The 26,029-nt window shown below is 48.0% G+C and overlaps 1 protein-coding gene across 12 annotated transcripts; it reads right to left on the reverse strand.

Annotated features, from left to right (window-relative positions):
• Nucleotides 1–23,207, reverse strand: LOC122394526 (poly(rC)-binding protein 3-like). Of its 12 annotated transcripts, none has more exons than XM_043391460.1 (11): nt 22,925–23,057; nt 15,960–16,085; nt 13,303–13,359; nt 12,884–12,940; nt 12,152–12,298; nt 11,453–11,839; nt 11,091–11,120; nt 10,773–10,872; nt 10,381–10,528; nt 9,961–10,095; nt 1–1,235 (listed from the first exon to the last, which is right to left on the reverse strand). In XM_043391460.1, the coding sequence occupies exons 2-11, from the start codon at nt 16,038–16,040 to the stop codon at nt 1,178–1,180; spliced, it is 1,200 nt and encodes a 399-aa protein (XP_043247395.1). In that variant the 5' UTR covers nt 16,041–16,085; nt 22,925–23,057; the 3' UTR covers nt 1–1,177. The 12 variants fall into 12 exon arrangements, with proteins under 12 accessions (XP_043247395.1, XP_043247398.1, XP_043247396.1 ...); XM_043391454.1 differs by lacking the exon at nt 1–1,235 and adding an exon at nt 7,098–8,573 and having other exon boundaries at nt 10,773–10,869; XM_043391452.1 differs by lacking the exon at nt 1–1,235 and adding an exon at nt 7,098–8,573.
• Nucleotides 23,208–26,029: the final 2,822 nt, after the last annotated feature.

Genomic DNA, 26,029 nt, shown 5'->3' on the forward strand with positions numbered 1-26,029 from the left:
GTCTATAGCCATTAGCCAATGGAAATGAGAAAAGCAAAACAAAATATATAGGTAACAATAAAAATGCTGTGTAACAACGTCACTCACTCATAATGCGTGAGCGGCAAGAAATTATCACAGTAACGGCCATTGGGGCACTTCCTAGATAAGACAAGCAAAATACCTTTGCAACTCTATTAATTCGATCGGACGATCAATTAAATGATATTTGACCGATAACTCCCTTAAAACAGTACTTCCGTCCACCTTACAACAACCCTATCAGCTCTAACTTTAACGTTATCTATACCAAAATAAACATTTTATCGATACAGATATCACAGGATTACTCATACGCGATCTCAGGTTCACAGCACGCAGCTTCTCACTGCTCATGACCAGTGACCGTAACTATCGACCCACTAATCGCCGGGGGCTACGTCTGATTACAGTCCTATTTCGACATCGATCCTGCCACCAGCTTTTACGGTGAAGTCCGCGCACGCTTACGCAACAAATGCGGTACCGCGGCTAGCACGAGGACCGTGTCGAAATAAATCATGACATATTATCCAGCTGCAGTCGTGCTAGCATTGATCGAGCGGTAATGTAGGGGCGTTATAATGTCCCCAAATCGCAATCAAAGTCTGCCGTTTAGGTCGCTATCATTTGCGCCATGATCATGCCAACCTTTCCCCAGTGCGTTGTTGTATACCAAAACAAAAACAAAGATTTTGTACAAACATCACAGCATAAACGCATGTCCTTATCAGGGGCTGCAAAAATAGACTTTTCTGACTAGCTAGCAATATCACAGCCATCGTGTAGCAACGCAGCCCATGCGCTTTGTCAATTTCCTATCACATCATATCAGATCAGTGCACAAAAATATCCACCGTCTCCAAATGTACACAGACGAAGTACGGACAAATGTACACAGATGTTGACCCTGAGAGAAACACCCTACAATAAAAATTATCAAAACAGGTACACAGTTTCATTCCGATACGGCCGCATCTGCGGGGGTTACCGACCGGCTGGCTGGACGCCGTGACACCGACCATCAAGTGTCCCGACTCCTGCCGCCGGACCTCACCAGCCGCGCAATGACACCGGCCGTGGGGCGCCGGTCCGGCAGGGTCAGACGGTGCCCCCGGCCGCGGGGCGCCGGTCCGGCAGGGTCAGACGGCGCCCCCGGCTACACCACCAGCCGGGGAGGGCCGGCCACACCCGGCGGCCGAGGCGGCCGGCAGCCCCTGCAACAGCACCGCACCGGGTCAGGTCAGGTCACCAGGACAGTTGCACAACACTGCAGTCCGCCCAGTTAGTCGAGGGCCTCCGCAGGTTCATAGCTGGGCGTAATTAGCTCCTGAATGATTGGAACTGACCATGCAAGGCGCAGTTCGGGAGGACGGCTGTAGCAATGTGTAAGCTCAGTAGGTCAGATGCAAAGCAATTACATTATACGACTATAACGCTTTTCAAAGGACTTAAAGTTGATGAACATGCAAACACCGAAGAGCATGAGTTTCAATAATACTTTATATGAATAATTAATAGCTTTTGAATAGCAACAAGGAGGCCGAATCTTTTATACCTACGTGCTGATAAATGGATTTTCGGGTCGACCTAATAATGAATATTAACCCTCACCGGCACAGGAAATAGATGCAATGCAACTACTCAGGTTTTGCGTACAGATTGCAAAGACCTTAGAACAAATATGGATGATGGTAGGTTAAAGCTTCGCATCCATTCCTCGTAGTGTGGATATAAATATGGAAAAAATCCGTTTCGACACTAGCGCACGAATATATTTTAGTTGTAGGTATCCATGATCCACTCTTTTTGATTAAGTAAAGTCAGGCCAAGGTCATGAGGTCACTGTCAACATTCATTTCATTTTTTTTTCTGACAAATTAGCATTAGGTCACACCATTCGTGCAACCATGGATTGCGGAGTGGTCAGTCATGCCGGCGAGGGTTAATTATAGTGTTTTTTTTTCTTAGCAATTTACTTACCTTCCTGCCGCCGTCTGTCTCTGGTTGTACCGATAGATCTGCTTTATCTCCGTCCTAACAAGGACGTGTCTTTATATAGGATGTGCGCATGTTGTAACCATTATGCCACTTTGGCATTCCACTTAGGCATCGCTAATCGCTATCGCGTTTGGCATGACGTCGATATAATGCTATTTTTACAGTCAGCCTGAAGAGCAGCAATCCCCTAACGTTTGGTCGGTTAGGTACAAGTTACTCTGGTCTCAGCAACAAATGGATTTCCTTCAGTTACTGATACTGAAGGCTGAAGCGCGGTGCCGTGCCAACAGTTCATTTTGTCGAGGTCGGAGTATGAGTGACGTCTACTCCAGTGGCTCAACGCTATTCATCGGACTCCGCGATTCCCCGATAGCCGACTTAAAACACCGTCAGATGTGCAACCCACCCCATTGTTACAGTTGTTGTGTTCACTAGTTATCTGATTTGCACAAATCATGACAGCTGGAGTCGCTTCTAGTTGTGTAATGACGTTATCAAAGTTACACCGTAACGTTCTGATAAGTGAGAGATGAGTGGACAATGGACATGGAACATAAGCGCACCGTGCACCTCACACCGGTGTGCCCCTAAGCTCTCCCGTACAGGTGCAGTCGCTGAAGCTAGCAGTTCGTATGTCGCCACGCCGCGGCCCGGTTACGCTGAATGGCCTCGTCGTCTGCATCCACGCGCCTCTGACATTGAATAGAACCTCCAGTGTCCGTCATCCGCCTGTCAAAACGCACCCTCCTGCTATTGCGCACCTGCAAATTGCAATGTTGCAGCAGCAGCGAGAAGGAAAGAGCTCCGGAACGACCCTGAACTTGTTGAGTGGCAAAAGAGCGAAGGCTGACTGGATAACAGGCGCATTTGTTTTAGCTCGCGCCGGGAGGGGTAAGCCTATTACCTAATCCTCTCCTAGCAGTGTCCCAGCAAGCAATTTGGTTAGGCTCAAGTCCGTTTTGCCCCGACAACTCCGACATACCAGATTTGGGCCGGTGTAAACGGAACGCCGTCGAAACAGGGGGTTTCGGTCGATAAGGCTCCATTCCGGTTACCCCGTCTTTGCCGTAACGCTCCGGAGTTGGTATGGTTTTGGACCGTCAAAGCCGGCTCAAGTCCGGCTCCCTGCTATGGGTTCGGCTGCCTCGTAGCTGCTCTGGCTTACTGTGGCTGAAGTACGGTTGAGGTACGACACAGCTGATGCGGCTTTCAAACGATGAGTGTTAAACACATTTGTTTTACGCTGTATGTCCAATAGCCGATATTGAAATTCAGAAACTCGTTGCATCCATCATGCCAACCCAGCCAAACGAACTAAGTTTCAATGTAACCGTTCCGATCGAGACGTTTAGGCTAGGTGTGTGTATGGGAGCGGTGGGGGAGTGACCTTTGCCTTCTTTTTAGATCGAGGTCACTTGGAGTGACCAACGACCCGACCTGGCCTAAGGTCAGTCACACTTGTCCTGAAGACACGCCATACGTGTTCGAAAAATAGCGGGCTACAAAAAAAAAACTATGGAACGTTCAACATCTTACACTAAAACGGGCTGAGATTAACCCTCGCACTGGCAGGGGGGGGGGGTCGATGCGACCCCCCCCCCCCCAAGGTTTTTCGAAGATAGCGTAAAAACGGCGGCGCGCAGCGCCGCCAAATTTGGCACAGCCTATGGGGCAACCTTTTTACATATGACCTGAAAATTTCAGGTCCGGGTGACCTTGGGTCAGGTCACCAGGTCAGAAAAACCGTACAAGGTCATGCTCAAATTTCAATTTTCTGTTCGCACCTGTCCATTTCCAACTCACAGTTTTAGACTGATTTCCTTCAAACTTTCAGGGTGTGCTAAGTTCACCGAGTTGTATAACATATAGTTCGGGTTTTTGAGGTCACTGACCTGAGGTCAGTTAGAGGTCATTACGTCATAATGTTAAGCCTATGGGAAAATACTAAATTCGGAAAATACTGGAGATATCCGCTTCGTTCTATCACTTTTGTGCTTTGAAAGCAGGTCACTTGGTGCTTCTTTGTTTGGTGTACTTATCCATGGGTCAGGTCAAATGAGGTCAACCGAGGTCAAATGACGTTTTTGCCAATAACTTGGCACATAATGAAGCTAGAGCTTAAAAAATGGTGTCACTGTGTTCCTTGTGATCAGCCGAATCGAACGATATGCGATATGATGCAATTTGGATAAGTTGAACTTAATTAATTAATTAAAGTTCACTTAAAATTTAAGAAAAAACTTTAAGTACACTTAACCCGCGCCCTGGTGGGGTCTGTTTATAACGCGACCTGGTGGGGGGGCTATTTTTTGCCCCCCCCCCCCTCGTATCTCCGAAACTACTGGACGGATCCGCAAAATTCAAACGGCGTTCGAAAGGCCTGTCATTTTTGTCCAAGGAAACCAAATTTCATTGACCTCGGGGTCACCGATGACGTCACAGGTCAGGTCAAAGATGAAATGTTTCACCGTTCACGGGTCTTCTAGGGAATGCGCTATAACACCGAGGAAAACGCATTTTGTCGAGAATCAGCGATAGGGCGTCAGTTGCCTAGTAGATATGTTGCTATTAGAGGTCACTGACAATACCAGGTCACGTCACAGGTCAGGTCACCAAGGGTCACAGGTCAGGTCACATGAGCCCAACTTTACTAAGGTTGTGTGATGCATGTTTTATGGCCAATTTTTCATTTCCAACTCAATGGTGTTGGTTATAAGACTATCAGGTACGGCTTAGGTCACTTTCTGGTGAAGTTCAGGTCAAGGTCAGGTCAAGGTCAGGCCAAAAAAGGTCAAATTTTAAAGTTGATAGTTTTGCATAAAATGGGTATTGATTCGATGCAGCTCGTCACGGGGAGTCTAATGGTGGTCTTTGTTTTGCGCTACGGGGTCTAGAATTGCTAAAAATTGAGTTTGAAAATTTGACGTCATCAATTTTGAACAGTTTTTTCGCTATAACTTCGCCAAAAAAAGAGGTATCAATCTCAAATTTGGTATGTGGATGGAAGGCGGTAAGGACTATCACATATATTCCGGTTTTTGCGAAATTCAAACAACTTTTTGGATTTTTCGATCATTATATCAAAAAAAAATATTTTTTGATTTTTGGGGGTCAAAATCCAAAAATTTCAAAAATCCGAGATAGCAGTTTTGTAGCCCTGTCAATTTTGCAGCTTTTATGTCCTTATCATTTTTCTGTATTTGCAAAGCTATAGGCCTGACAGCTCTTCCCACGAAACCCTTTTTTGGGTCGAAAACGGCAGAACATGACGTCACTCTGACGTCATTTCCGGCCAACCTATCATAGCCTTTGGAAAAATTTTTGGTCACCATGTGTAAAATTGATGTCCGGGAGGGTACTGAAAGTTTGGTGACGATCGGCGCAGCGGTTCTGGAGATATATCGAAGTCTGGAGGGGGGGGGGGGGGGGGGCAAAAAATAGCCCCCCCCCCACCAGGTCGCGGGTTAACCCTATTAGTGGCAGGGGGGGGGGGGTTGTTTTTATCCACCCCTCAGGTTTTTCGGGAATATCTCCGAAACCGCTGAAGCTACGATGCTGAAATTTTCTGACTTTTCCTAAAACTAAATTGGGCACATTCCCTGAAAATTTCAAGTTCATAACTTTACCAGGGGCGGCTCCAGAGCACTGGGAATTGGGGGGTCCTATTCGTGAAGCGAGTCATTTGGGGAAGATCACGATGCTGCACCAGTTTTACGAACAGTGAATGAAAGGTATCATGTGATAACATATACAAAGTTATTGTGCATCCTCTTTTGACACGTTTTTGCTATAATAGGCGGATCCAGGCGTCCAAAAAGGGGGGTTATTTTTTACCTCCCAACATAGGTGCCCTGACACCGCCTATGCATGACCAATACAATTTTAGTCGTTCTCTCATAAGAAAATTGTAACATAACAAGACCACTGCCACCCTTTTTAGAAACAGTACCAACAAAAACCTTATTTACTATACTTTTTGTGTACCCCCAATCTCAATGATCTGTATCCGCCTATGATTTTTTGAAAATGCATATTTTTAGGATCCATGTGAATTCCTGGTTCATTCTCTATCGATCGGCAAAAGTTGCGTTAAGATTGGTTCAGAAACCTGGCCGTGATAAACAGTCTAAAATGTATGGGGTAGCCAGGAGCCTGCCACTAATAGGGTTAAGCAAGCTAAAAAGTATACCATTCGACGCGCCTTGACGTGTTGAGTTCACTGGTGCTTTTCTTTTTGCTCTATCTTAAATAAATCAAAAGTTATAAGCGAAAATTTTTTGACATGTTTTTAGCGAAATTTTTACATTTATGTACATCCCCCCAAAACCCCCCTAAATATTGACCTAGAGCAACCAAAATTGCACAGGAGCGAGAACTCCAAAGGGCCCACCTACCTACCAAATTTGGTGTTTCTAGGTGCCATAGGAGCCAATCGCGAGGGGGGGGGTCGCATCGACCCCCCCCCCCCTGCCAGGCCGTGTTATGAAAAATGCCCTGCCAGGGCGAGGGTTAAACGGACAGGAAACAGGCGAAACAGTGCATATGTTCGCAAAACGTGTGAGGATGCACGTGCCACAAGGCATAAAAAAATCCGTAAACCTAAACCTAAAAAAGCACTTCAACGATGATCCAAAAATAATCATATATCACTAGGTAGGTACTATCCGTACTTGAAGTGACCCCAGTGAACATATAGGTGCACGTAATTATTTCAGAGACCAAATATATGCGTCAATGATTACGTGCACCTGCATTATACCGGTAGACCCTAACCCACAATAGTCTCACAACGTAACATCTCTCCATCCAGTGAAAATGCATTAACACGAGACATGCATCATTCAACCTGACCTCAAACGTCCAAAATTTGAAGGGACTACGATCGACTACAGGGAATTTCTACCTAGCAGCTGCACTCGATTCCCGTGTCCTGGATAAAGTGATAAAAAAATTATAACCCCTAAATGGCAAAGATTTGAGCAAACACGTTCGTCTACCCTAAAGAACAACTTACTTACCCCTGCAAACCCGGAACTGGCCCTATACCTCACACCTTTCGCTCGGTGCCGAGATGACCGTTACCGAAATGAGTGTATTCTCCACTGCTACGAGCAAACATCCTGACACACTCATCACAGCGATTTTGTACACTCTCACGAGCACAGTCTACAAATTCAAATACAAAAATGTGCACTACGGCTGGCAAATGAGGGGGGAATGGGGTTCAGATGAGAGCAAAGACGCGTCCACAGGCGTGGCGCCGATGACTGAGCGCGGAATGGGTGCGGTGCGTCGGGCGGCGCGGGGCCGGAGCGGAGTCGGACACTCACCTGGTGCGGCGCAGGACGGTCCGGACGGGGGTCGGACGTGGCAGTGAGCCGGCCGGACGGACAGACTCGGGTCACCGGAGAGCGCCGGGACTCGGAACTGGACGGCGGAGAGCGGCCTCCCACCCGCCCGCTGGTGCACCGACACGACCGGACGTCAGGTCTGGGTGGTTTATTGTGAGAGAGAATGGACGCGGGCAGGAGACAGGACAGCCAACACAAAACGGACGCACGCCGTTACAAAAATATGACACATCGCGTCCGACTGCGGTTCGCCTAGCCCCGGGCTGGGACTGCTCGCCCCAGCAGCCCGCCACTGCCATTACCAACCCACGCGCCCCCCAGCGGCCCAGTGTCGTCTGGATTACGGAACGGCGGCGCTGCCACAGCAGGTAAGCGACTGAACTACGAAAGCGCGGTTTTATCAGAAAATGTTCTTCGAAGTTGCCGAAGGTGGGCCTGTGCTGAGACACCACCTCAAACGGTAACATTCTGGACATGATTCTACGCTGAAAACGCCCATAAACGCGCATGAGAAAGCGATAGTCGTCAAAGAAATAGCCAAGCACTACAAAACTTCGTCGCAAGACCGATGTAAATGCCAGTCGATTCGCGATACTAAGTGAAATCAAAACAATAGCACTGGGTGGAGCCACGCCGGCCTCGACAGCCGCGCGGACGACACCGTCACACAATCCTCACAGATGCTGAATGGAAACACACAGGCGCGCGCGCGCGCGCAGGATGTACTGCTAAGAGCCGGGATGAGGACCCACCCCGCGGGCGACGCGCGACCCGGCGCCGCCGTTACCCGGCGCTCTACAGTACACATCTAGCAGACACGGGAGGCACGCACGCGCGCGTGCGGCCGGCACGCGCGGGGACGGGACCCGGTAGCGCAGGATGTGATGGGACGCCGTCTAGTACGGCTGGAACTTGTTACGCTTCTGGTCGCGCGGTGGCGACGAGCCGCCGGGCGGCGCGCGCATGCCGCGCGGGTTGTAGGGCTTCTTGTTGACGCCGGTGGTCTGGACGGAGCCGTTGCCGCCGAGCAGCTCCTGGAGCCCGCCGAGCGAGCTCAGGTTGATGTTGGTCAGGGCGGAGAGGGCGTTCAGGGCGGCGGGGTTCTTGAGGAGGTTGGCCAGCGGGATGGCGGAGGGGTTGAGCGCACCGCCCTCCTCGTCGCCACCCTGTGCGCCCTCCAGGTTGGCTTTGTGCATCTCCACGCTGCAGGGATAGAGAGAAGACGGCCGGTGCGTGATCGGGATGGGTGGGACGGGGCCGGGCCGCGCGGGACAGACGGGAACGATTACTACCGAATATAAACAAACAGAAAACACCGACAGAACGGACGCATGCTGTCAGTTGTAGGGGACGACATTTAGATGGGAGTTCGTAGGAGAAAAACGCAAATGAATAGACAACCAAATAAAATGAATGTTACAGGAGCACCAGAAAGGAGAAATGAGGAAGCCGAGATAAGATATAGTATCAGTTAAATATTTATTTGATAACTTTAAGAGTTGGGTGCCTAAATTTCGAGGAAATGATACAGACACAACAGGAAAGCAAAAACAGCGGGAAACCGGAAACCATGTGTTTGAGCAGTAAGAATAGACCCAGGAAAGCAGTTACACATGATCAGGGGCACCAGAGCAGTGCAGAAGTCAGTGGAGGGGACGCGGGGGCACTGGTACACGGGTTAAAGGGACCTATATTCGGTCAGTAACTAGCCGGGATCTGACCAGCGGGAGTTCTAAGGTGCTCCGACCGGTCGCACGGGTATGTCAAGAAACATTCGGCTGCGAAGAGGTCAGGACAGCTGCTGCAGGGGACTACGGATCGCGTCAGGCACAGGACACTAGAAAGGGAGCTGATTTCTAGTAAATAATCGGGAACTCTGGAACACGTCAGCTAAAACGAGTCCACAGCCCTGCTCCGGCTGGGATCAGGACCTGCGCTATCAGGTACAGGTCATGTGAGCTGCGGAATTCAGGTACAGGTCAGACAGCTGCGGAATTCAGGTACAGATCAGACAAAGCTGCAGAATTCAGGTACAGGCCTGCAGTGCAGCTGGCTTCAGGAACGGAGCTGCGTAATTCAGGTACAGGCCTGCAGTGCAGCTGGCTTCAGGAACGGAGCTGCGTAATTCAGGTATAGGTCATTGTTAGCAGCAGGGTATCGTCAGGACTCAGGACCTGCGAGAACAACCACACCGGGATCAGGTCACACATTCGCTACACCACGAGGACCAGCCATTATCGGAGCGGTCAGAACAAAGAACAGGATCGCCCAGAATCATGATCAGTGCGAGGAAAGACATGATAGTTGAGAAGTGATGATTTAGCCGAGCTCGGCAAGGAAAAGTTTAATTCGTAATACTGATTTGCGTATGGCGTTAATTTCACCAAACCAACTACCACTATAAGACCGCGTGTTCTACCCTCCGTTTGTCCAAGGTGTTTTCTATGTTTTCCCTGTGTATAGTGTTCATGCAGCTCGCCGAGTGTGAGCTCCGTCCGGGCGACGTTCCAGCCCGGCCGCAGCCCGCCGGCGCCTCCAGCGCTGGTGTCGGACTCTGCCAACAGAACGCACACACACGTCCGGCCCTCACCTGGTGTTGATGAGATACTGCGCCAGCGCCACCTGGTCGCTGGTGCCCTTGATGGTGATGATACGCTCCTGGTGCGTGGCGTCGTCGGTACTGTCGTCAAACTTTGAGATGGTGATCATCGCGCCAGTCAGTTGCCTGCCGGACGAAAGGGGGCGTTAAAGCAGGCGCCGGTGGCAGATAGGTATCGTGTCTGTCTCGAGAGACCTTGGTATCCCTCCCCTCAAGCAAAGGCTTCTATGCAGATCGAGCAATCAATAAAGCACAGCATTTGCCCCAAAACCAGCCCATTTGTGTGACCATTAAATAAAATAGTCCGCTTCCTAAACATTTGGGCGACTTCGAATGTCAAACACTTCCATACCACCGCGTCATAACCCGGCGACCCTCCAGGCAAATCTGCGCCCGCGGTTCCCATCTTACCTGATCTCGGCGATCTTGGTGCCGCCCTTGCCGATGATGCAGCCGATCAGCTCATTCGGCACGGTGATCTCATGAGTCTGTGTGCCGGGCCCGCTGCCCTGGGGCGCGCGCAGCTGGGAGCCGGCCAACGCGGCGAGAGCCGTCACCGCTGTGGGTCAGAGAGGAACAGAGTAGGGTCAGACCAGAGCTGAGGCGATAGCAGACTGGCGAGCCCATCATAAAATACATGAACAATGTAGCTAACACGAAATAACAGTTCTGCAAAAAATTTCACAACACCAAACAAGTAGCGCCCCCAACACCAGACGTCCAGCTGTTCCAACGGCAAAACAAACAACTCCAGCCACCGTACACCCCTAACTAGACATTGGTTCTTAGCCGTCACCACTCACCCGATGTGCTGGCCTGCAGTGAGTTCTGCGGTCCGCCCATACCGCCGCCGCCGCCCAGGTTACTCAGTAAACCGGCCAGAGGGTTGTTGCTCTTGGGCTGCTGGAAGACGGGGTCTCGGTCAGGCCCTCGGCGTCTCGATAAAACCATTGGGCCTCGTGATACATAAGCTACTGTCGCATCAGAGCAATCAACTAAAACACGATAAATGAGTGCAAGAGAAGTAACTGGCAGAAAAGACAGCAATAATGTAGCATTTTATTTGACACTTCACCCAGTGATTGATGGTCACGCCACCGTGTCTCCCGTCCTGGACATACCTGGAATCGGCTGGGTGCCGGCTCGTACGACTGAAAACGGCCAAACACACCAGTCAGCATTGATCTACTGCACAGACGGGACTGCACGGCCCTCATCGTCAAAATGACTAGCCCTCCCTTCTCATGGAACCTTGACGAATGCAACTGTAATTTGAGGAGCTGAGGCCATGTCATATTTTAATGATATAAATGGAAAGGACACCAATATCTTGGAGATGAGTCTGTCTGATAACCATGACACCCAGATAATCTATCACTTAAACAACACCCCATTTAGCCAAAAGTGCCAGTGACGGCACTAGCCCGACAGTCAGCTCATCCATGTTCCCCACCCATCCCAAAGTTCCTTTCGCGTTACTCACATCGTGGCCGCCGTATCCGCCGCTGCCGCCGTACCCTCCGCCGCCCATCTGGTTACCGAACGGCGGGTTGCCGCCGAACATGCCCGGTCCGCCGCCGCCCATGGACGGCTTGGGCCGGTACGGGATGGTGGCGCCCTTGGGCGGCGACTCGAGCATCACGCAGCAGATGCGGTACACGCACTGGGTGACCGAGTCGCCGGTGCCCGACAGCGTGACGGCCCGCTCAGTGGAATTGGGCAGCATCTCGCTGGCCACCTGGATGCTGGCACTGGTCGCCTCGCGGATCTCCTTGATCTTGGAGCCGCCCTTGCCGATGAGCGAGCCGCACTGGGAAGCCGGCACGATCATCCGCACCGTGATGGTCGTCTTGCCGCCCGAGCCGCCACCCTGCCGGAGAGAAGTGTCGATCAGTCGACGCATTGTCAGCAGAGTAGCGGGTGCAACAGCCCGAGAGGCGCCTACAGACCTACAGTTTACCTTAGCATTCAGTTACTATCAATTCAAATGGCTATGAAAAGCTCACGGTGCGAAGCGGCGTAAAAGCTCATAGTTCGTAGCAACGTACAAATACATAAGGCATAAACAAGATTAACACATCCACAACACATACAAAACAATGACCTATAAAGGTCATCAAATCATGATCATTACAGCAGACGCCTACAACAGACCAATAGCCCTAACAACTCGGACACTCACGCCGTATTCGTTCTGGTTACGCTCGACCACCTCCTCCAGTTTCTGAGTGATGAGCTGGAAGCCCTTGAAGATGGCCTCCGATGTGCCCATGACGGTCACTATCCGCTCCGGACACGAGCCGTCAGAGATGTTGATCTTGGCGCCACTCTGCGCAGACGCACAGGGCACGCGGTCAGAGTCGGCTAGATCAGATATCAGCAGGATCAGATGGGTCAGATAGTAGGCGTGGAGATATGGTCCGGAATGTCAACAGGGCCAGGGCGTCAGCAGGTTGTCATAGACTCAAGAGCACAGAGGGTTTGAGGGTAAGCAATGCGCCTGTTGATCAGATGGTTGAGGTGTACAGTCGACATTATTAGCGGAGACAAAAGGTAAGTTTGTCTGTGCGGTTTCACTTGTCTGTGCGGACAGACAAGTGAGCGACAGAGTCAGGGGGGGGGGGGGGGCACTGGCGAGGCGAGCACGACAAAAGCAGCAGCTGATGGACGAGCGCAGAGCCCTGGCTGTATGTACACATTGGAGCCAGACCAGAGATGATCACACTGTCATGGAATGGAGCAGAAAATAGACTGCAGGTGGCCAATGGTAGAAACGGTAACAGGAATATCGGAAATCAGAGGCGTTCGCTGGATAACTAGTTAGAAAAGGCGAGATAACCTTTATGAGAATGTTAAAAGCAGCACTAGCACACATTAGCTGCACAAGCAGCAGCACCTTCATTACATGACTCACCGACCAGAAGACAGACGCAGGAGTAAGGTAGAAGGATGGATATGAGACCAGGGATCTCTGGATCAATGCAAAACAAATAGACAGATGTTAGAATTGTGGAAAAGTCATGTTCACAGGTTCAAAAGCTTGAGATTTTATCAATTTTCAGAAACACTATAAAAAAACAAAACTCGATGAAAAATGGAAATGAATACAATGACTACAGTACTGTATCGGTCAGGAACGGATGGTTGTGAAAACAGTTGTCCCACACCCAGCATAAAATAATTGAGGAGCTTCTGAATAGGCTTCAAAACAAATAAAACACCATTTGAATTGCATACATCCGTACAATGTAATATCAATTAATTCCACTAATGTTCACTGATGTTCACTGATTTTATATGCACCAATAACATTTAATAATAGCAACAACATACCTCTTCCCTGAACTTCTTCACAATTTCGCCTTTCTTGCCAATGATGCTGCCAACCTCCTGGAAGAAGGGGGATATTCATCAACATCACAACAAAACGCCTGGTGGTTAACCCTCGCCCATATCGGTGTTTTGCCATCCGCGAACGTATGGGGGGGGGGGGGGTCCGTTAGACCCCCCCCCCCCTTGCCGTTTAGCCCCTGATCGAGCTGGAGCTTCACGGGAAAAAACGAGCGTGTTGCCCGTGACGAGAGGAAGCCGGTGATACCCAATTTTAAGGTCCTAGGTCGCTGGGTGACCATCCAGGTCAGGCCAATGACCCAAAAATAGGGAAAATCGGGACCTGTTAAAACGTCATAAAGTGTGGCTGCTATGGGGTTTTTCGGGGTGCTGATCACGAATATCAAGTTAGTTCTGATCACAAATGATGTTTTCATGCATTCAGGGCAGGTCAGATCAACCAGTAGGGGTCCTACCGAGTATTCGTAGTGTCAACCGCCTCTGACAGCTTCGTAACATGTTATGAAGGCACCAAAACTGCTTCGTAAATGTTCAAATGGTTGTTAAATTCGAATTCAGCTCCAAAAACTAGCCTGGAAACATGTAAAAACCGAAAAAGTGAGCCGACGTCATCAACGGTCAATGACCTGACCTTCAGGTGACCTTGACACCCACCCTAATCCATGGGCCCAACATCATATCACATGTTAGAACGCTTGGAACCACGAAAAGACTGCAAACGCGCGGCTAATGCGAGCCGACATACGCCGAATCGCGATTCCAGACAAACATGGTATCGAAAAGTAGGTCACATGTCAAAGGTTCTTTGGGTCAGGGCCATGAAATGTTCAGGGTAGGTGTAAAATTGATTAATGCGGGGGTACTGAAAGTTTCGTCGCGATCGACCACTTTTTACGCGAGTTATTCGCGAAAAACCGAGGGAGAAGTCCGGACGGGCGAGGGTTAGATAATATTCCTGCCCGGGGACGGGATGATTGAATGCTCCGAGTGCCGTTAGGCCCGAGGTGCTTTTGCTAAAAAAGCGAGGCGACATTTATTGAATTCCGCCCCCCTCGCGTTTTTCGCCAATAACTTCTAAACGCGTTACGCCAGCGACGTCAAACTTTCAGTACCTTATCATACATCAATTTGACATGTTCCCTGAAAATTTGAGCGAACTCTGTCGGAAAATTTTTGAGAAATTGACGTTTTAGTGACGTCTTGTTCGCCATTTTCGCCTCAAAAACGGCTAAATTTCAAACGCCGCTAACATCTTCATTTTTTAAGGCATCAAGACGTAGCAAAAAAGGTTATACGTGATTCTACTTTGTCTATCAAATGGTTATCTCGGTTTTTTGAAAATATTGGATTTTGGTCCAATTTTTTTCCCTAAAAAATTGACTTTTTGGGAAAATAATTATAAAATCCAAAATTTTGAGTGTATCGAAAAAAACAATATATGTCAGCGAAGTGGTCTATGTGCACCTGCATACCAATTTTTAGAAGAATCAGTTAAAAATGTGGAAGTTATTCAAAATTGTATGACGTCACGACACACAATTTTTTTTTTACAAAAAATGATTTTATTGGAAGTTCTGGACCTCGTGCGGAAACAAAAATAGCACCATTCGTTCTGGTATTGCTTTATTTGCCAAGACAGACAAACTTGAGACAAATCGACACCTTTTTTTTAAACCCCACATGTGCTCTCCCGTGAATTTCCGGGAGGCACGAAAGATCTCCTTTTAAAAGTGTCCAATCGTCCGATCCTGCTCAAATATGTGTGTTTGTAGGCCTGTTCTGGTATTGCTTTATTTGCCAAGACAGACAAACTTGAGAAAAATCGAGTGATTGTACCTTTTTTGAAGGTCTCTAACCAACTTGTCTGAAATTCACCGGAGAACAAATGTGGGGTTTAAAAAAAGGTGTCGATATGATCATGAATGACATGATATATGACATATGATGGTCGCAAAGTTTACCCCTGGTCACATCGAAATTCCGAGATTTATGTTTTGTAAATCACGTCACTCTGATCAATCCATGAGTTTCCAAGTCACCTATCAATCAGTATAAGTCTGCCGTGCACGAGAACATTTAACCAATAGCAGCTCCTAATAACTCTCTTTTAGGTTAGGTCACTTGACAGTTGACACGACCTGGTGGTGACTGATGACCACCTGACCTCGATTGACATGGGTCTCAAATTGTTTGATAGATGTACCAAAAACATTCATGAGATGTTTGAAGAGAACTGAAAAAGGGGGAGGGGGATATTCAGACAGAAGACCCCACTCCTTACTCCGGGAATGCTCATAATAAAACAAAACCCAATTTCTTCAAACAGCATTGCTTTCAGGGCGTCAGACCGTAAAGGTCATCACAATTCATAAGTACCAGTAAAGATACCCCTCTTAGGACTGCAAACGAGCAAGCAAACGACTTGCAGAAGTTGCGGCACTCCCTTCCTTATACTGATGGTAAATGATAAAATATATTATGTAATACCTTAAACCATCTCAAACAAAAAGCAGTGGCCTGCCATTCACTCAGTGATCAGCAGAGAAGCTTCTCCACAACAAGGAATTAAAGCCGGAGTCCACAAACAGGCATAGATTGCGGTCCACCAGTGACAAAGCCGTCTGTGTGCGCCAACTTACCTTTCCCTGCATCAGCAGGCGGACAGTTAGGGTGGCGGACGGACCACCATCCGACGGCATTCCCATGGCGTCCACAGACATAATTGCTGGATCACAGTATGTGCCCACCAAAGAACAGTACACAGCCTGAGGGCAGGGAGGAGGGCCAAACATCAATACAACGGTCAGCAGTCACTGAACTCAAACACACATTGCACAAAACGCCGGGCATGTAAAACACTAGTGAACAAACAATTAAAATTTACCATAAACTTGACACCATTCAAAAGAACCACTTTGGGGTGGGTGTATTGTTTTGTATTGAACAATCATGAGAGATCCACATTCTCAAATTGTGCTGTGATTACTCTGATTGCCATTGCTTTCATGTCTGTCTCAGCACATGTTAATTACTGTTCATACTAATTTTCACCTTTTCACTCAATCAATTTTCAAACCTATTTCCCAAGGTCAATTACTTGGGGGCCCTACAAATATCTGAGCTTCAAAAATGAGGATGAGAAAAAATAATTACTTGATGAAAGCACTACTACTGACTATTGAGCATTGAGGCCATTCTGCTAAAATAGGCTTGTTTAATAAAATGCAGACTTTCTTGAAGCTCTAGAGGCCAGGAACTTTAAACTTCATTTTAAAGAACCACACACAAAATGCATTTAACTGGATGCTGTGATAAGATCATTATGAGAATTTCATAGCAATTTTCTTTACATCATAACAGCTGTGGGAATATTAGTTATCATTTCTAGAGAATGACCTATGGGCTATTACACCTTTAATTATATCTAGTTTGTATCAACATAGAAAAGCATTGCTGCACATTTAATTAAAAGCAGTTTGTAATGATACTACAGCATACAACTACACAGGTTAGCTAGGTACCTAGGCACTGCTTTCCCTATAAATATCCACAAAAAGAGGATAATGGTTTAAATGGTCACCCTAAAGATGGTTACCAGCAATTTGTTTGTTATATTTCTAGGGAGCCATTTAAGATAACAGGCCTGAAAAAGAAAGAAATTTGAAAAGCCTACAGTTTGTTATTTAAATAGGCAGGAAAAGTCAATTGAAGCAGACTAAATTTTAACAAATTTATTCTAATTGGAAAAGGAAACATCTTATCTCTGTGGCCGCTGGGCCTCCACACCACCTGTCAGCCAGTGGAGGAGGGGGAGGCAGTCTGAGTCAACCCCTTTACATTTCTGATATTGATGCCATGTGAAAATCAAAGCTTTGCACACATTCCTGCATAGGCATCCATAGCTTTCAAAATTTGGTTTTCATCACACTTGAAATGAGGCCACAGTGATGGCAGAAATCAAATAAAAGATTTGCATTTCTCACTTTCCTCAATCCTCACAATGTATCTGCTATACAGGACTGAATAGGTAAATGAGACTAATCAATGAACAGGAACTAAGTTGAAAGTGTACTTTGATGTTTCAAAAGACAGCAGATGCAGTTAAATTTTCAGTTTACTACTCAGCAAAATCTGGAACTAGGACTAAACAACTGGAAAATATGGTGTGCCAAATTCAAACAGTGTGATAATACTTAATACCATGTTATCTGAAAAAATAATTGTTCATGAAAATGAATAAAACTACCCTTCACTCATCCAATTAATAAAATTATTATTTTAAAGGAAATATACCTACCATTTTAAACTTGTTTTGCTTAAGTTTTATGATTTTTTTTAAGCTTTAATGATCAGAAAATCATTAATATTTACATTTGTAATAATTATAAACTATTTTCATATAGGAAGAAATACATTCTATCTTAAGTAGAGGTTTAATAGTGGTGATGCAGAACCTTATCATGCTTTGGCCAATCATATTGCATAGCTCATATTGCATGGCCAATCATATTGCATAGAGTGATCTGAAGAGAGGCTTTGGCTTCGGCGGAGTTGGAGTCTGAGTTCAAGAAATTTGCATGTGACATGCATGTGACTGCATGAACGGACAACGTCAACACTACGTCTACTTGTCGTCCGCGTCTGCTCATCTGCCTCTGCATGCCTGGTTGCTAGTACCATTTGTGTCTTCCTTGGACTCCTTGCTTGTCTGCTGCACATGCTAGTGCTCTGCAACTGGGCCCTGCCTTGCCTTCCCCTGCCTCAGCCAAGCTTTCCACACCCTGCTAGCCTGTGACGCGCCAAGCTCGATTGCAAGAGGGCTGCTGCCTGGCTGGTTTTGACAAGGACAATGCGCAGAGGGTCTCGGAATGCCAGGGGTGCTGGCAGGCGTGGGAGAAGCGCAAGTGTCACTGGTGCTGGTGTACTTAGGGGAGAAGAGTGTCTATGCGGTACATGTGGGGATGATGTGGGAAATGACCCCATAGGGTGCGACAAATGTGAACAATGGGTCCATGGGAATGAAATGTGCTCAGGTCTACCTCAGGAGCTCATTGAGGCTATAATGAAATATGAGGGTAAAGGAATCCAATTCATGTGCATGAAGTGCCAGGTACAACATGTTGAGAATCGTGGTAAATCTCCCTCTAGCCATACTGAACCACATCTAGCCGAGACAGTCAGTCACTTATTCAATCAAGTCAAAGGGATCTGTTCTGCCATTCGAGATCTCGCATCTCAGGTTAAGACCCTGTCTGCTAAGACTGAGAAAACATGCCCCTGTGATGCTGCTGTACACACCCAAACCCAAGCTGCAGCACCACAACCACAGCCTCATCAACCACAGCAGCAACAGGACTATCGCACCATGATACGTGAGGAGCTCAAGGAGCAGAAAGAGCGTGAAAAGCGACGATCCTTTCTCATTGTCAGGGGTCTTCCTGCTAACTCAGCCTCAGAATTTATCAGGAAGTTTGCTCAGCTCACTGATGACTGCATGGGAATGAGGGTTGAGCCATCTGAAGCCTTTGCTATAACTGGTCACTCAAACTTCTATCGCATCAGGGTACCAGATGATGACCAACGGAAAGAGATCCTGGAGAAGGCAAAGCAACTAAAAGGCTCTCGATATGACAAAGTTTTTGTCAACAGGGACCTGGCTTATTCACAGAGAACCGAGCTCTACCATCGTCGCCAGGCCCGCCGGCAGCAGGAGCCTGGGTTGGGAGCTGGGGACCAGAGACCTGTGGATGTTCTTAATGATGCTCCACGTCAACAGGCTGCTCTCCCACAAGCTGCCGCTGGTGCCCCTGCCCCTGCCCCAGCTAACGCGTCTACCCAAGCGGGTTCGGGAAACTAGCTCCCAGCCTGCAGACTGCCTCAGTGATCCGGATTGCTCAAGTCAATGTTAATGGTTTGCCATCCAAGATGAATCAGCTTAACAACTTTGCCAAACTCCATGACCTTGATATTGTATGTATAACTGAGTCACATCTTCTTAACCACACAAAGGATTCATTTGTACAGATGCCTGGATATTCACTTATTCGGAATGATGTTGCTGGTACTGTCTACAAGCATGGTGTTTGTGTATATGTGAGAGAAAATGTTGTTACAAATGGTGTCACAACTCCTGTCCCAAATGTGCTAACTTTCTGCTTGACTATCTACAACACTTATGTAGTAGTTGTTTACAGACCGCCTTCAAACTTGGAAGCTGAGAATACCATGCTGATGTCTTTCCTTTCAGACTTCTGCACTGACAGAGAGGTGATTGTTTTGGGAGACTTCAATCTGCCAAACATTGACTGGGATGCTCCAAATGGGTTTCAGAACTGTTCAATGCTCGAGAGAGATTTCTGCAATCTATTCAGCCTTGCCGGTCTTACTCAATGGGTCACCCAACCAACTTACCCCAGATCAGGAAACATCCTTGATTTGGTACTGACTTCTGAGACAGACCGCCTTGGACTGTTGGAGGTTTGTCCCCCACTCCCAGGTTGCGATCATTGCCCAACTCTTTTTGATTATATATTTGAGATGCAAAGTACAAATGTGCCCTCAGGTCCCCCACAGATGAGCAGGAGAGCCTGGAGCAGAGGTCATTATGAACTGATGTGCCAGAGACTAAGGACTATTGACTGGGATTTTGAATTAGCACATCGTGATTGCAATGATTCCTTCAACCACTTTACTAAGCTTATCTGTGATTTGACAGACGAGTTTGTACCTGAACAGACATCAAACAGAGGTAAACCATCCTGGCAAAAGAGACCCCCTACTAGTCTAATGCACCGTCGGCGCAGGGCATGGCAGACCTACAAATTAGTAAGGGAACGTAAAGGGAGAAAAGCTCATGAGTCTCGCATGGCCTATCAAGAGTTTGCTTCTGTCAATAAGGAGTTAAAAGGGTTTGCTGTGAGATCCCAGAGTCTGTATGAAGCTAGCCTAATGGAGAGGTCCGCTGAAAACCCTAAACTCCTGCACTCCTACATCAGATCCAAGAAGGTGGGATGCCCATCTGTTGGCCCCCTGCTTCTCCAATCTGGGGAAGTGAGTGATGACGCCCAGGCTATGACTGAAGTGTTTGCCACCTCTTTTGCATCGGTGTATTCGACTAACTCACCAACCAACCCTGCCCCTCACCAGGAGTTTGACGGGTCACTTCAAAATGTTGACCTGACGACCGAAGACATTTGCTCTGCGCTGATGGCCCTTGACCCACACTCAGCCATGGGCCCTGACAGACTGAATCCCTTGGTACTTAGGCGTTGTGCTGCAGAACTGGCTCGTCCCTTACTCATGATTTTTTCCAGATCTCTCCAGGAAGGCCAACTGCCTGTCCTATGGAAGCTGTCCCATGTTATACCGATATTCAAAAAAGGCCGACGATATGATCCACTTAATTACAGGCCCATCAGTTTAACTTCCGTGGTGTGCAAGAGCATGGAACGAATTATTTGTGCCAAACTTCGTGACTACTTGGAATCAAATGACTTACTGACACCAAATCAGTTTGGTTTCAGGGCAGGCAGGTCAACTATGGATCAGCTGTTACTTGTGTATAACGCCGTTTCGAGAGCAGCTGACATGGGTGGAGTCACAGATGTAATATTCTTCGATTTCAGCAAGGCGTTTGATGTGGTCTGTCACAATTTGATGATTGCTAAGCTGAGGTCTCTGGGTATCCATGGCCGTTTGCTTGATTGGCTTTCCTCATTCCTATATGGCAGGGAGATGCAGGTTTGTGTTAAGGACTGTAGGAGCCGGCCAAGGAATGTCCTTAGTGGTGTCCCACAGGGTAGTGTCCTTGGACCACTTCTGTTCCTAGTATATGTGAACAGCATAGCCTCACAGTTAACAAGCAGTTATAAAATTTTCGCCGATGATCTTAAAATGTATGCCTGTGTGTCTCATGCTCCCGCTCTATCAACACTGTCTCATTATCAACATGTGCAGAAAGACATCGACCTCTTACACACCACAGCAGCATCATGGGGTCTTAGAATGAACTCAGATAAATGTGTCGTGCTAAGATTTGCCAACTCTAGATCAAAGCTAGTCTCTCCAGAGTACTTCCTTGACGGCCAACAGATCCCTTCTGCTGAGAGCCATCTGGACTTGGGCGTTACCGTTGACTGCCAATTAAAGTTTCACGAGCACATCAGGGGTGTGGTTCGTAAGGCTAGTGGTTTGGCACAGAATCTGTTAAAGTCGACTGTCTGCCGATCGCGTGAATTCATGTTGTTTCTATTGCTTACTCATATTCGTCCAATGCTTGAATATTGCTCTTGTGTCTGGTACACTGGCTACATAGAGGATATGCGACTCTTGGAGAGGGTTCAGCGACGTTGGACCAAGCGAATCGATGGGCTAGCCTCATTGAGCTACGCTGATCGCTTGCAGGAGCTGAACTTGTATTCGGTTCAGGGTCGACTGACACGCGCTGATCTCATTCAGTGTTGGAAAATCTTCAATAGGAAGTCTTGCATTGCTCCTGATGAACTGTTTAGCCTGTGTCCCCAAACTCGCACCAGAGGTCACTGTCACAAGATCTTTCCCTTGCACTCACGCACAGATGTTAGGAAGCGTTTTTTCACTGTGAGGTGTATGCGTCTTTGGAATGCCCTACCCGCAGAGGCGGTATGTGCCCCAAACCTATCTAGGTTCAAGGAGGTCCTGCATGACACTTTGCATGGGAGTTTGTTCGCCTATGTCTAACGTTACTTGAACAACTGTACAAAACTTTAGCGCGCTGCATATTCTGCCGGCCTCTCTGCACTGTATTCATTTTCTTTTTCTTTTTTTTTCTCTGTGAAAAACCACAGTGTGTTTGTACATGCATACACGCCAGACTCAACGGAAGACGCTAAATTCCAGCTTTCTGCGCTCGCCAACCACAAGTGAAGATCTCCCCCGGCTGGCGCGTCTAGGATTCAGGGTTCCTGTCTGTCCTACTCTTTCCTTCCATCTACATTTCTTGACACTGGGAACCCAACCAGGTGAGTCAACCAGGTGAGCTCAAAAGCAAACGCATCCAGATTGTCTAAGCTTAGCCTCTGCGACAAGTGGCTGCATTTTAGGCATTCTTCTACAACTGACACATTCCTCTGCATGGCACTCTTTTAGGAACAATAAATACCGGGATGTTTGCATAGGATGATCATTGGAGCGTAAAGCTTTACGCTCCTAACGTGCTAGTCTCAGCTTAAGCTACAAACCTGCTATTACAGCTCAAAACCCCATGCTTAAGGCATAAGTCTTTTATATGTTTAAGTCAAGACCCTATCCAACTCCTTTAAAACCTGAGCAGTGAGCACGACCTTGGCCACCAACGGTGCGCCAGAATTGTCTAAACATGCACCCATCATCAAATTTTCAGCAACTGCTCAGGTAAATATCAATATCCAATTTACAGTGGGCATTATCGCAATACATAGCTTATATTTTTAATAGTAAATCAAGAATCTACAAAGCAAGGCTCACCTACCGGACTGCAATTTCGGTTAACCATGACTCTGACAAAACCCAACCCATACGAAAGCTATGAAACAATATTTCGAAATTCCGACAGCTAATTAACCATATTTTGGTATAAAGAGCTCACCTTGCTAAAACAAATTCACAGCAGACCAGTCAAGAATTGTGTCCAACGGAAAGTCAACACAATGCACCAGGGGACGCTCACCGGTTTTCGGCGGCACGCGAACGGAAAGCGCAGAAGCTTTTCCCAAAAATACATTTTCATTTTTACCTCAGTTTATTGTCTGCCTCTTTTCCATCATGTTTCATTGTCTAAATAATCAAATTTATTTTTAGATAAATTTAAGCAAGAATAAATTAATCTTTAAAGAATTTGCAGATAAGAAAGAATTTGGGTAAAGGGCTACGTAACTACAACTTTTCGGCCGACACCTAGATGGCAGCAAGTGTATGACATTGCGCTGTCGGCAAGGCTGTCGGGCTCAAGATACCTATAAATAACGGGTCGGGCTCGGGTAAACCCACACCTATCCGTGCTTCTATCCTCAGGATACTGAAATCCTTCTCCTCCACACCGCCGCCCCCTTCCGGGCTAGACAGGCAACTTTATCTCATGCGGGCTGCTCCCTTGGAGCGGCACCGCTGCTCCCGAGGGAGCGCACCCCGTAGCCGGGTGCAGTGAGTGCCTTGGGGCTGGGTGGCCTGTCTTCGGACGGGCTCAGCCCCGGCGACTCACTAGGATGCCTGCCCAGACCAATGTCTCTCCCCCTAATTCCTATCGTCCTTCCGGCTCTGCAATGGTCTTGTCGACCGAAAGGGCCTAACCCAACAAAACAAACAAACGGGTAAACCCAAGGCTATGTGGTAAACCCTAGGGGCTCGGCAGTTGGGTAACCAGTCGCAGATAGCCGCGCACGGCCGGTCCCCCACTGACTTCGCTTGGGCCTTGGCAGCGGCCTGCCACCAGTCACAACCATACCCGTTAGGAGCTCAAAAACGTCAAGCACACGTCGCGTTTCGAACCCGGACTTTTGCAACCGGGACGTGCACTCTCACCACATGGAGTCCAACGCCCTACCGACCAAGCCACCGGGACAGACAATTACCTAGGGGTTTCGCCTCGTGACATTGACAGACGTCAGACACTTTGGCCGAACTTTAGCCGTAGCACTGAGCAAACTGCGCAGGGCGATAGGTGCCCGTAGCGTTTAGGTTGCAGGTAACCTGTGGGCTGAATGCGATGTAGTGAGTTGGAGCCCCACTCCCGGGTCTGGTTTTATCTAGACACGAACCAAAACCTTTCCTTCTACTGCAACACAGACAAGCACGACGATATCTTTCCCCAATATCTTTCCCCAATATCCTGTAAAAAAGTCAAAATTATCGCTTATAAATGTCTCGCTGTTTCATTTTTAAAGAAAATATTTTTTGGTCATTTTTCTGGAGCCATTTCTACTCTTTTGTCTTCGGATTCTTTTCGACCCGATAAAACCCACCACAACTGAACGCGCCAAGTGGAAAAATACCCAACTCAAATAACAGTTTAGAAAAGCCCAAGACATCATGCAACTATTGACTGAATAGTTGCATGCTATTAATGCGTCCTAGATTTCAATTATCATTGTTCAACATTTTGGCTGGAACTGGCGCCATGGGTGTAACTTTGTATACTTTCGAGGTCCCATGTGGGACCCCAATGCGAACATTTGGGACCCCAATTGTCATTTTGGGACCCCAATAGTGGAGGCCCCCGAGACGCATCAGCTTCTTTGCAAACGGAGGTCCGATATTCATATAAAAGGTTCTCTGTTTAAATAGGAGGCCCCTTGGACAAATCGGAGGCCCTGTTGGACAAATAGGAGGCCCCCTGAACAAGTAGGAGGCCCCCTGAACAAGTAGGAGGCCCCCTGAACAAGTAGGAGGCCCCCGGAAAACAGGAAGTCCCCTGGAGAAATAGGAGGCTCTCTGGACAAGTAGGAGGCCTCCTGGACAAATAGGAGGCCCTAGGCAAATAAGAGGCCCCTAGACAAATAGTAAGCCCCATGGACAAGTAGGAGGCCCTCTGTACAAATAGGAGGCCCCCCTGCAAAAATAGGAGGCCCCCTGGACAAATAGGAGGTCCTAGACCTAGACAAACAGGAGGCCCCTTTCACAAAAGGAGGCCCCTGGACAAATAGGAGGCCCCATGGACAAGTAGGAGGCCCTCTGTACAAATAGGAGGCCCCTGCAAAAATAGGAGGCCCCCTGGACAAATAGAAGGTCCTAGACCTAGACAAAAAGGAGGCCCCTTTCACAAAAGGAGGCCCCCTGGACAAATAGGAGGCCCCTTTCACAAAAGGAGGCCCCTGGACAATTAAGAGGCCCCCTGAACAAGGAGGCCCCCTGGATAAAGAGGAAGCCCCCTAAAAATAGGAGCCCTCTGGATAAATAGGAGGCCGCTTGGAAAATAAGAGGCTACTTTAACCAATAGGAGGCCCCTTGGACAAATAGGAGGCCCCCTGAACATGTAGGAGGCACGCTGGACAAATAGGAGGCCTCTTGGGCAAAGAGGCCCCCTAGAAAAATAACAGGTCCCTTGGACAAATAGGAGGCCCCCTGGACAAATAGGGGACCTCTTGAACAAATAGGAGGCTCCATGGACAAGTAGGAGCTAGAGGCTCTCTGTACGAATAGGAGGCCCCCTGGACAAATAGAAGGCTCCCTTAACAAAAAGGAGTCCCTTCAAAAAAAAGGAGGCCCCGGGACAAGTAGGAGACCCTTGGACAAATAGGAGGCCCCTGCACAAATATGAGACTCCTAGTCGAATAAAAGACCCCTGGATAAATAGGAGGCCCCTGGACAAATAGGAGGCCCCTGAACACGTAGGAGGCCCCCTAGATAAAGAGGAGGCCCCCTGGAAAATAGAAGCCCCCTGGATAAATAGGGGACCTTCTGGAGAAACAGGAGGCCTCCTGGACAAATAGGAGGTCCCATAGACGAATAGGAGGCCGCTTGGACAAATAGGAGGCGCCGTTAACCAATAGGAGGCCCCCTAGACAAACAGGAGGCCCTCTGTAACAGTAGGAGGCTCTCTGTACGTACAAGAGACCGGCGCTCGACCTGTAGAAGCTTAGCCGTATGTACGCTAGGAGGCTCTCTGTGCAAGTAGTCGAAGTAGGAGGCTCTCTGTACTGTACCTACAATTACAAATAAGAGGCCCCCTGGGTAACTTAGATGCAACACAAATCGG

Source organism: Amphibalanus amphitrite, unplaced genomic scaffold, assembly GCF_019059575.1.
Source record: "Amphibalanus amphitrite isolate SeventyFive unplaced genomic scaffold, NRLGWU_Aamphi_draft 000596F_arrow, whole genome shotgun sequence".
In the NCBI taxonomy this organism is placed as follows: domain Eukaryota; kingdom Metazoa; phylum Arthropoda; class Thecostraca; order Balanomorpha; family Balanidae; genus Amphibalanus; species Amphibalanus amphitrite.

Coding starts and splice junctions, on each gene's coding strand:
- LOC122394526 (XM_043391452.1), bottom strand. CDS start 16,040: ATGTCTGTGGACGCCATGGGAATGCCGTCGGATGGTGGTCCGTCCGCC. Junction 11,121..11,452: donor GCGGATACGGCGGCCACGAT/GTGAGTAACGCG, acceptor GGCCGTTTTCAG/TCGTACGAGCCGGCACCCAG. Junction 10,096..10,380: donor ACCAAGATCGCCGAGATCAG/GTAAGATGGGAA, acceptor TTCGTCCGGCAG/GCAACTGACTGGCGCGATGA.